At 38.1% G+C, this 11,838-nt stretch overlaps 1 protein-coding gene across 1 annotated transcript; it reads right to left on the bottom strand.

Annotated features, from left to right (window-relative positions):
- Nucleotides 1–2,641: 2,641 nt before the first annotated feature.
- On the bottom strand, nt 2,642–6,437 carry LOC113493758. Its single transcript, XM_026871763.1, has 3 exons — nt 5,849–6,437; nt 4,532–5,444; nt 2,642–2,726 (listed from the first exon to the last, which is right to left on the bottom strand). The coding sequence occupies exons 1-2, from the start codon at nt 5,970–5,972 to the stop codon at nt 4,534–4,536; spliced, it is 1,035 nt and encodes a 344-aa protein (XP_026727564.1). The 5' UTR covers nt 5,973–6,437; the 3' UTR covers nt 2,642–2,726; nt 4,532–4,533.
- Between the last annotated feature and the right edge of the window lie 5,401 nt (nt 6,438–11,838).

Here is an 11,838-nt window from a genome sequence, read left to right as displayed (position 1 = left end):
AGGGCATCCACTGCCTGTTCCGCCCCGCTCCGGCACGATCCGCCCCGCTCCGGGCCGGTCCGCTGCGGCTCACTCCCAGCCACAACGCTCAACTTGCGGCCACTTTTTAGACGGATCGCCTCGGTTTTGTTCCGACTTGTATTGTCAGTAACTTCGATTCGAAATAACTTTATTCTGATTGTTTACAAAAGTGTTATGGAGATGTTTTATTTTTCAAGTAAATGGAGTTTCAGATGTGTCACTTAACAGGGAATTTTCATTTCTTAGTACTGCAACTCAAGTTTTGTAATAACAAAATAATATTAGTAGTACGATATAATTAATATGGCTAAGTACTAGGATGTTACTCGTTAATATTAATTTACATTTCAGGTAAAGTTTGCTCCCATCCCCCGATCCCGGCACTTCACTCAAACTTTGCGCTGCACGTGAATTTCTATTTGAATAATAAGGATTATTCCAATTCCGATCCCGGAATCAGGACTCCAACACTCGCGGTATTCTGTTCCCAGGAGCGCTCAGCGTGCTTCAAATTCGAAACATTCCTATTTTTTTATTTTCAATGCGTTAGCAACTAATTTTTTGAAATCATCACGTTTCTTTTTTTTGTTTGGTGCCTAGTATCTAATAATTATATTATGGAAAAAGTGACCAGATAGATTCGATAAGAAAAAGCACCTTTCAGTTTTATTTAGTGCACATTTTAAATAAAGCCTGCTATACTATTCCGAGTATTTCATTTTTTAAATCAAAATTACGTTTTATTGTGTCAAGAGAATTTGTCTCAAAGCTGGTCCATAAAATAAAGTTAAACAAAACTGCGATCATTCATGAACGTCGGCAGAGAATTGAAACTCGGCAACACAATGGCCGCTCATCGGTTCACAGGATTTAAATGCAGTTGAACCACTGAACGGGACAGTGGCAAATCGTTCGACAAAAATAATCTCTCGTTCATTCTGTGGATGAATTTTTTAATATTTTTCCAAAAGTTCTATATTTTTTACATTTACATTTTTAAAAGTATATTTAATTTAATATGGATACAAAATAAACGTAATTTACAGAGCGTCAAAAAAGACATCTTCATCCTTCCAAAGTTGAGAAACGTGCCCGGAGGCCGGCTGCATTGCCACGTTGTAGGTATGTCAATGCTAATTCTGTCTTTCCAATCTGATGTTTTATATATTTTAGTTTTTAATTCGCCTAAATATTAGTGTGTATCTGTACTATGACCCCGGCTCGTGTGAGTGACGCAGCCGCGGTCGGCTCGGGGGCTCGCAATTACACTGATATATTTGTGAGCCAGTTCGTCGCGAGCCGAGAATGCACCCCGCCGGCGACATACGGTTGGGTAGAGCGGGCAGCAAACACGCAGGTGATACAGCAGAAGATTGCAAAGAAGAACATATTTTTTACCTACAGTTATTAGTTTTTGTTGCACGCTTTTTGGCAATAATTATAATTTATTAAAATGTGTTTTGTGTCACTCTATAATATAAGATCAAACGAACTTCTGGAAGTGAAGTTCGATCATTATTATATGAGTCGCTTCATTCGAAGATACAGTTTACCAGGTAGATGTTTAGAGATATGTTAGTAAAACATTAAAAAACATAAATATAAAAAACTTTTATTTGTAAACAAAAACTTTTATATCTTATGAATAATCAAAATGCAACGTTTTCATCAGTAATTAATAATTAGCGTGAATTAATATATTATTTTTTAATCAATAGCAAAGACCGATCTTGCGTACGTCCCTAAGTCGATCACTGGACGGTTATAAAATCTAGCAAATGTCGAAGACGAGCTAGACCAGCCAGCTGTCCTCCTTATGGTGTCAATGCAGACTCCTGCAGAGGACGCTGCTGAGGTGGAGGCGTGACGTGTGCTATGAGCACTAAATATGGTAACGTCAATGCCGCTCTCTGCAAGAACCTGCTTATGGTTTGGGAAGAAACTGTTTTGAAAGGTTTTTTGTGGCTTAGAAATAGGTTATCGCTATCGTCAGTTCGCAACCCGGCTGTAACTGAAAGATAATCTTCTAGGGTTTTTGCTGGGCATATTATGCATGGATTGTCTAAAAAGTAAGGTAGCCAGAGTACCGGTGGTTCTCGATTGGCTGCGGAGGTTTTTATAATGTCTGATATTAGGATTTTTATACCTGTAGGAGTCTTACTAATGTTAGAGATTTTAATAAGAGATAATGTTTGTACTCTTTGCGAAGTGCATAAGGCCAATAATATTGATAGTTTTTTTGTTAGCTGGATTAAATTAATTTCATTATTCGGATACCAATTGGAGATATAGTCTAATACCGTTTTGGGGTCCCAAGTAGTGGTATACTTGGGTCGGGATGGCTTTTGTTTATACATGCCTTTTAAAAGGCGTTTGATACGCTCGTCAGAACCTATGTTATTCCCGAGGAGTAATGATAGGGCTGATCGATGACTATTAAGACTTCCATAGGATGCACCTTCATTAAATAATTTAACTAAAAAAACTATTACTGATGATATTGGGGCTTCGAAACTATCAATTAAAGATTTCTCACAGAAAGACCACCATAATTTGTACGTCGATGAATATTGTTTCATGGTATTGTGGGAAATAGATGCTAACATCAGATCCAGAGCTACTTCGGGTGTATTTAATCTTCTAAATGCTTCCCTGAGAGCACCGCGGCCCCCAGGGAAAGGCTGCGATGAAGTCGGTGATGGGATCTGAAATTTGAACGTAAAATATCTTTTTCAGGTTCAAAAACAATAATATCTGAGATGACCATACGTCTAAGCAATGGAAACCATGTCTGACCGAGCCAATAGGGAAAAACTAGAATGCCGGTAGCATTCTCATTTATTATTTTTCGCAAACATTTTAGGATTAGTGCAAACGGTGGGAATGCATAAAAGAAGTAGGGATGCCAATTAACTGTGAAAGCGTCGACTGTGATTGCATCAGGATCTGGTTTCCACGATATGTATTGAGAGGATTTTGCGTTAGTACGAGATGCGAAAAGATCAATTTCTGGTTCCCCCAGAGTGTGAACTATTTTTTGGAAAGCCCAATCAGAGAGTTCCCACTCTGTATCTAGGTTAATTCTTCGTGATTCTGCATCAGCTTCCACGTTTTCATGTGTGTTTATGTAAGATGCAAAAAGGAAAATGTTTCGCTTCTCGCACCAACGCCAAATATCTTTAGCCAATTGATGCAAATGAGAGAACCGAATTCCTCCCATACGGTTAATATAGCATAAGGCAGTTGTATTGTCAACTCGTAATAATATGGAGCAGTTACAATGTTCACTAGCGAAGCATTTTAAACTTAAGAACACTGCCAATAATTCTAAATGATTAATATGAAAAGATAGTTCATCATCTTTCCACCCGCCATTCGCGCGTTTCCCATTACAAAAAGCTCCCCAGCCAGTTCGGGAAGCATCGGTATATATTTCTAAGGCATAATTGTTATCCTGTCTTAGGACATTACAACTTGACATTATATTTTGTTCCCACCAACGTAAGTCAGGTAAAACGTTATTGGATAATTTTGTTATAGCTTCAAAATCTCCATGTCTTTGAAGTGCTAAATATTTTTCTCGTTCGAGGGTTTTTGTATACAACCAACCGTATTTTACTGCTGGACATGCTGCAGTAAGCACTCCAATGAATTGTGATAATTCTCTGATGGAACATTTCGGTAGGGAACTAAATTTTTTAACTAATTTTTCGATAGTAATTCGTTTCATCGCCGGTAAGCTTAATGACATATTAATGGTGTTATATATAAAGCCTAGAAATTTACAATTTTGTCGCGGTTCTAAATTACTTTTTTCATAATTTATGACAAACCCTAGGCAATTCAATAATTTGATAGTTTTCGTAACATTATTTTTACACTCTGAGTAGGTATCTCCTATACATAATATGTCATCTAAATATATTACAGATCTGTGTCCTTTACTTCGTAAATAGTTTACTACTTCTTTCATTAATTTAGTGAAGACTCTAGGGGCTGCAGATAAACCGTAAGGCATAGCGTTAAACTCAAAACAATGCCCTTCAAATATAAAGCGTAAATATTTGCGATGTTTTATTGATATTGACAATAAAAAATAGGCCTCTTTTAAATCAATATTTGCCATAAAGCCACCTTTTGGCACCAATCTAGCCGCTGTTCTATGATCTTCCATTTTAAAATGAGGAGAGGAAATGAAAAAGTTTAACTTTTTGAGGTTAAGTATGAATCGTTTTGTTCCATTAGGTTTAGGAGCTAAGAAAATACTGGATATGAAATCGTTTTTAGATCTCGAGCATGGTGATATAGCACCAAGTCTTAACAGATCGCTTATAGAACGTGACATTTCTACTTTCTCATTATTTGTAATGAAATTACGAGGGGTAGACACTTGTGTCACTGTGTTGCAGAAAGGTATGGAATAACCTTCTGATACCCACTTAAGTATTTCAGGATTTTTGGTAATTTTTAACCAACAGTTATAAAAATACTGAATTCTACCGGCATGTACCTCTATTGCTGATCCACTGCACGTGGCTTCTTGGGCTGCGCCGGTGGTTTCTGGTGTGAGGAGCTGCTTAGTTGAGTTCTCCGGTTTGTGGGTGCAGTCAGCTTCCTTTGCCCTCCCCTCCCCCCCCTGTTTGGAGGGAAACGAGGAGGGCCCGTCCAGTTTCCCTGATGGCGTGGGCGTGAAGATTGGTATGAATGTGGCAAATTTGTGAATGGCAATGTTGACGGTGTCTTAGGTTGAGGAGTAGGCTTTTTTATTTGCAAACCGTGCTTCTCAATAACTTTGGTAGCTTTTATTTTGTCCGAAAGCTTATTGCCGTATAGCAGTTCATCGCGGTCTACGTCTTGCATAATATTTAGAAAAGATTTGTCAAGACTGGGTGTAATAAACCGTTTTCTTGCTTCGGTTTCTTGGTGATGTAGATCGCAGAGTAAACGGCAGCTGTTACTTAGGAATTTTACAGCTTGTAGCCGATCATTGCCATCGTCTAAGAGGAGTTCCAAGCCTTTATTAAGAGCAACTATACCCCGTCCTAGTTGCTGTTGCACCGCTTCTTTATCCCGAGATCGTGCGGCTTCAGTTACTGCGGCCGATATTTCTGGGTTTAGTTTCGGTGCCTGTAGTAAGGTACAGTTTTCTGGAATTGGGTACTTTTTAAGGAGCTTTTCCTTTGTCTCCTTATTTATGCCTTTCCTAAGGATAGGCAACCAGAGGCTTGACAGTTTATCATGGATTTTTGGACCTAACGTCGGTGTCTCTTCGGTTGTTTCGCCTAGAGCGGTTAGAGTATCTGGGTCCAGCTCAGGTGCCTGCTCTTCGCTACCTTCACCTTGATTGCTCTCTTCCAGGTTAGATATTGTTACATCAGACGTTACTTGCGGGTCCACTACAGTTTCGAGCATATTTTCGTTATCTGTTAGCAGATAAAAATATCTTAGGTTAAGGAACAGTATATATGTATTGTTATTTTAGATACTAAAATTGACGACTGATATGGTAAATTTTACGGATTGCCTATGTGAAGATACTCAATCCACCTCTAGGCAGTACCAAAAAACCTGAATAGGCATTTTGGTGATTTAGACTGTCCTTAACCGTTACATTGATTACCCTCGTGCTAACACACAGTTAACCTCTAGGGTTTAGGATTACAACCTAGGCGACTCCCACGTGTTAGCACACGGCTAACCTCTAGGGGTTGATTTGCCTTCGTGATGACACACGGCCAACCTCCAGGCGTAATTATTGAGCAAAGTAAGTTTTTATTTCAGCACTGATAAAAACTGATTATTATAATACTGGTAGGTATGTACTAACCTGATTTATCCGATTCGTCTGACGAAGTATAAATAATTCGTCTACGTTTATCTTCTTTTGCTTGGAGTTTCCTGATTTTGCGTTGATAATGCTCAATCTTCGCCTCACGTTTCCTTTTAGGCATATTGGCGTTATATTACTACACGAAAGGAAAAATAGAAATAATTTTGAACTTGTATCAAAATTACGTGCGTTCGCTGCCTCGCAGAAAAAAGGAATGAGTTGACCGCTCAACCGTTACTGTCACAAAGACAAAGCAAAAAAAAAAAAAAAAAAAGTGGGTAATCGATTAAAAATCGATACTCTCAACGTGCGAATCCTGCCTTGTAGGTCAAAGGGACTACCTGGTAAACTGTATCTGAAGAATGAAGCGACGAACATATAATTTTTAATTAGTAAACATTAATAAAAATAGTTTGCACCATCTTTGAAAAATATAACTGCATACTCTGCTTAACATGAGCAGGAGAAACACTTTTTGTCCTTCCCTAGCATCCGTATGTTCCCAACACGTAAGGTGTGCAATGCATCGCGGGAGACAACTCAATTTAACGTGCAGCACCCTCGAGACACCCCCCCCCCGCGCCCCGCACCGCACCCCGCACCCCTCCGGCTTGATTAATATAAACAAAGTTTATTAAATAGGGGGTGCTTTACTGGCTCGTCGAAGCGACGTCGCGTACAGCCATGCCCTGCTGGTTTTTTTTATACTTCTAGCGATCACAATAAACACACACGCAAGGTGGAGTTGACGTTGAAGTAATTAAAAATGTGCCGTAACCTGCGCGAGACTAGGCAGGAGATGTAGAGAACCGTTTATTAAGGAACAATGAATGCTGCGGAACTGGTTTTACTATACATAAAATATACACGATTCTTGAGTGCAAATTGGACCCTGTAATACGGGTTAGGCATAAGAGTAATTCAAATTCTGTAAATGAAAAATATTCACTACACCTGCTTCGTCTCAAATTGTGCACCCTGTATCTAATCTCTTTGTTAGTTATGCGAACAGACTTATGTACTTCAAATCAAATAATACTTTGTGCCTTAAACCTCGCTGAGTAGGCCACGAAGTACCTAGCGCTAGTTGTAAACACAAGACTCAGACAAAGGAAGAATATTGGAATAGCGCGTGCGTACCGGAGCGCGGCAAGATGAAACAATTAATACGCCTAGTTGTAAATTAATAATATTAAGACACCCCTTTGAAAAAGTTCCGACGCCCTTTGACGCAAAATTATGTTCAGAGAAATCTGCCTTTACATTTTTCTTCTATCATACTAAGAATGTTAAAATAAAATGTAATAAATTGTAATGGCATGGTCAAGTGTTTTGTATTCTGAAATATTTTTCGTCTTCTAATTCTTCTATAAGATTTTTTACTTGTATGCAAGCATATCATAAATTTTGTGTTACTGAAAATTCACTTAAATAATCCACTTTCCGGTCAATTAAACGAATGTCAACATAAAATCAGGAAAACGTTCATAAATAAGAGAGCAGTTTAAGCTCCATTTAAATGAGGTTTGCAACATTCAAAAGGTTTTATAGAAATCGTGAAACTTACCGTTAGTGGAGCATCGGGTAGTAAAAAACGTATGGCTGCGGCAATTTGGACCGCGTCCACTGGTAAATTGCTTCCGAGCGGAGCCGCGCGCGGGCGCTAGCTGCCGATAAATCTAAACTTAATGAATAGCGCGTCAAGGAAAAGGAACTTTTAATAACAACTATTTGAATAAGGGCGGAACGGGAATAATTAATAGGGCGAAGCCTTAGACGAATAGCTTCGTGTAAAGCTCTTGAATAAAACGTTTGATAAAATAGGTTACTAAGTTCTAAAAGAGGTTTTACTTTTTATTATTATTTATTGCGTGGAGTGTTGACACTAACATTAAAAACAAATCCCAACCATGTCCCCATCAGTATCGATATGACCCGAGGGTGCGCTCCTCGCTCGCAGCAACTTTCAAATTAGCTCGTCACAGAGAGGGACGCAACCCTTGAAATAATCTCCAGATGTAAACATACACACACGTATATAGGTACAGTCGGAAACAAAACTTAATTAACGCTGATAGATTTATGAAGCTTTTTCACATAACCAATACCGATGCTAGAAACAAAAAAAATACTACAACACTTGAAAGACTGATGAACGAATTAGTGTTCATCAGTCTTTCAGAGTAAAGATGCTGAACATTTATATCGGTTAGTAAATCGGCGTTTGTTCATAGATTTCTGTAGCTGAGTGTACGTACCGCACGTCGTATACGCGGCGATGAATTGATACGCCGTTATCATACGTGAGATGAATAAAAGAAACAACCTGTCAAGGATTGCATTACCGACGTATTTAATACAGAGCCGGAGAATGAGATAATATATCATTATGTTTATGTGCGAGGGGAAAGGAAATGTTTTGTTTTTGTACGGCTATATTATTTGTGTTGCTCAATACTTGAGGATTGAGATATAATGTTCTGGTAGTATCTCGCCTAACTTCATGGCTGCCAATACATATAGAATAAAAATATCTGTCAATATTCATAATGCGTAAATATCGAAAAAACATGCTTTTATTAAACCAACATTTAATACTAGCATAATCTGTTACTCTTATGATACCCTACTCTCATTATAGTATCATGACCAATTTCATCCATTTCAATTAATAGTCCAGAGAACCGTTAACAAATACAAGTGTATAAAACATCCGAGTATCACGCTAGCACCTCGCGGGGGTCGGCAGGCGCGTGCTCCAGTGCTGAGGCTCATGTCACGAGGGGACGAGTCTCTCACTCAGTACAACTCAAATCTTGTGCCTTTGTGTTTCCACACGGTTGGAACTGTAATCTAATGACGATGATTGTCGAATAAAGTTCGATAAAAAATTGTTTTTCTTAGTCTTTTTCTATATAAATAGTATATATTGGCGTTTGGATTGCATATAATAGATATAACGACTACATTATGTGCCTGAAACTAGTCAGGGAATAGTCTAATACCTACTAGTTTGTGAAATCTATATTTAGACGTCATTAATATTTTGAGCATTAATTAGCAAGTTCGGTTAAGTAGCAACTAGTGCAGTAAACTTCGTCAGCCATCAAATCGACAGAGCTACAGCGAGCTGCCACAACTTCCCCTATGCAGGTACACTTAGCTATCCATATTCTTAAAACTTAGCGTTCGCAATCCGTCTGCGAGTCTGAGCGCACCTGTAACTTACTCCTTTTGATTTAAACTCAGCGTTCGATAGAGACGAAAGAGATTACTTTAATCTTTTATCTATCAAACGAGCAGCTTTCAATTGAAGTCGCATTGTCTAGTGTAAGAAATAACTTACCTAGGGATGTGTCAGATAGTACGTACTTAGGTATTCATGTAGCAAATCTCATTATCAGCAAGTGCTACTGCAGGGCAAAGGCCCGCCTTCTCATCTTTCATTTATCTCGATTTATGGCTTACAGATAAAATATTTAGGATCGGGAAGTAGGTTTTAAATCAGTATGTCACCATTACTTTTTAATTCTATGATTCTTCTTTTCTTCTTTTGTAGCCATGAAATGATACAAAAAATATATTCTATAGGAATAAAATCGCACGGTGATGGCGGAGCAACATAAAACTCCTACTGATTCGAGTTCGCCCTCGTTGCTGAAATTGGGCGAGTTACCCTATAGATAACACTCCATTCCCCTGAGACCGTGCAAACGTATCTAGTAATTGGGGCGCGGGAAATTGGTCGTTATTACTTTAGTATAAGAGTTATTGTGGCCGCAATAATGTTGTGGGATCGAGTTGCATTAATGACGTCATCTGAGAGAAAACGTGATGCAGTATTGATTGGATCAGGCACACGTCGCCGGTGAGCGGGGACTCCTCTACTGAGATTGGGGTCAAATATCTAGGGGCCTACCTTCAAACCCTGAAGCAAAAGCGAGACCGCGCTCTACACACACCTAGCGGTGTCTCTCCTATACAGTCTCACTTTAAGAGGTAATATTTGTTCCTCTGCTCAACTGTTAACAGTATATCGGAATACTACAATGTTCATAACTATTTACTATGAACAGATACTTGTTATTTCAGCAATAAGGTCCTACGGGTTTTCGTGTATTAACTTTCGCAAGTCTCGACCGACGCTATTACAATACAATTCCTTAGTAGAAATTGAATTACTTCAACTCAGATTACAAGGTTTAAATGACGTCTGTGCTTTGTTTCAGAATGTTACTTGTCGTATGTACAGATTTCATTCACTGTTATTCGGCCTGATTGAATAACAGTCCGTCAACACATTTAAACGTGGTACACAGGCAACGCCTTAGTCGCAGTAGAGAGCGTATTTAAACTAGATCTGTAGAACAAACAATTTCCTTTTAACATCTTAAACAAAATACAGTCTTACAATGTAGAGATATATATTATTGTTTCTTTTTTAGTATTTTTAATTATTAATTGTTTTCCATGTTCACAATATGGCTTCGCATTGTCCCCTGTATCGCGATGCATTCAGCTTTCATTTACTCAGATGTAATCTCACTTCTAGTCTGCAGTTACATCTATACGTGGGGTGCTGTTCAACTGCGCTCCTTTATACCTTATTTTATCTTATTAAGTAACTGTCTGTCCAGATACAAACCTAATAATAATTATAGGTGTTTGGTGACGGCAGGTGCCACAGTGTTTCTATAGTATATAAAAGGATAGATAACAATGAACATAATAATACCACTAGCCCAAATGAGCGTAATCTCCACAAATTCCAATAGTTTTGTAGCTACCTTGGGCTGACTATAGTGACTATGTTTGATTTTTTATAGAGTAGGGGTGGATGACCCTTGTTAGATGTCCCATCAAATTTTAGACTAAAGTTCTCAACAAGGCCTCAACATGTTGGACCTGTGTCCCCGTGTACGCCTTAAAAAACTACTGGGTCTCGTTTCATGAAGGGATCCCATGACTGTAAAGAGATACAAATAATAATAATACATGTTCGGTGAATTCGGAACTATAAAACGGTAATAAGAAAAAACCTTGTAGATATTAGTACTTCATATAACTTTCTGACCAAACAGTCTAGATAGTTATGTATGTACATAATACGTACTCAGCCCGTTATGTTGTCATAACAATATAATTTAATAGGTCGCGACGTTTAATCAGAGATCTCCCCTCGCCGTGGATCAGCCTGTAATACTGCTGACCCGCTCCCGGGGGAGTCGTGACGTATATCATGTATGGACAGAGCAGGATTCCATTATGCAAACGATTATTTTCGGTGATTCCTTTTGAGAATTATATTCTTTAGGGAGTAAAAATGCCTTAGGCATTTATAGTGAGGCAAGACATTTTGTAATAATTCATAATTACCAGATAGTATCCTTAATTAACAGCAAGCAAGTTATACTTCAGATTGTTTAAGACTTGCAAAGTATTGTTTATTTTTTGTTAAAAAAAACCTTACTTGAGAAGAGAAAATTACAAAATCAAAAATAATTCATATATTTAAAAGTTCCTTGAATACCATTCAATATTACTTTCGCTTCACTACACCCACACGAAGCTAGCCGTTCATCATAAACAAGTAATCCTACACTCAATACACTCACATACATTCATATAAAATACTCTTGAACATTTTTTATTTCACTTGAAGCGATCTATCTAAACTTGTTTATTTATTTTCCGAAAACTTTCGCTATTATATCTCAAACGCGTAAGTAATTCGCTCAGCAGTGATCCGAAAATAAAATAAATTAAATATGAAGGAGTGCAGCGGCGACGGATTATTAAGTGAAGCTGACTGTTCGCGCGGGTGAATGTTGTAACGAGTTCATGTGAGATGAGAACATTCTTCACTGATGAGCCAATGTACTGGAAACTGTATAGACTTAATTACTGCTGATGATTCATTAAGGAGACAAGAAAAAGTGGGGAAAACGCATTTAGAAAAGTTACCGAAACTTTTATTAATATATTCA

Source organism: Trichoplusia ni, chromosome 5, assembly GCF_003590095.1.
Source record: "Trichoplusia ni isolate ovarian cell line Hi5 chromosome 5, tn1, whole genome shotgun sequence".
Lineage (NCBI taxonomy): Eukaryota > Metazoa > Arthropoda > Insecta > Lepidoptera > Noctuidae > Trichoplusia > Trichoplusia ni.
Note: the sequence above shows the minus strand (reverse complement) of the source record. Positions and strands in the feature narration are given on the sequence as shown.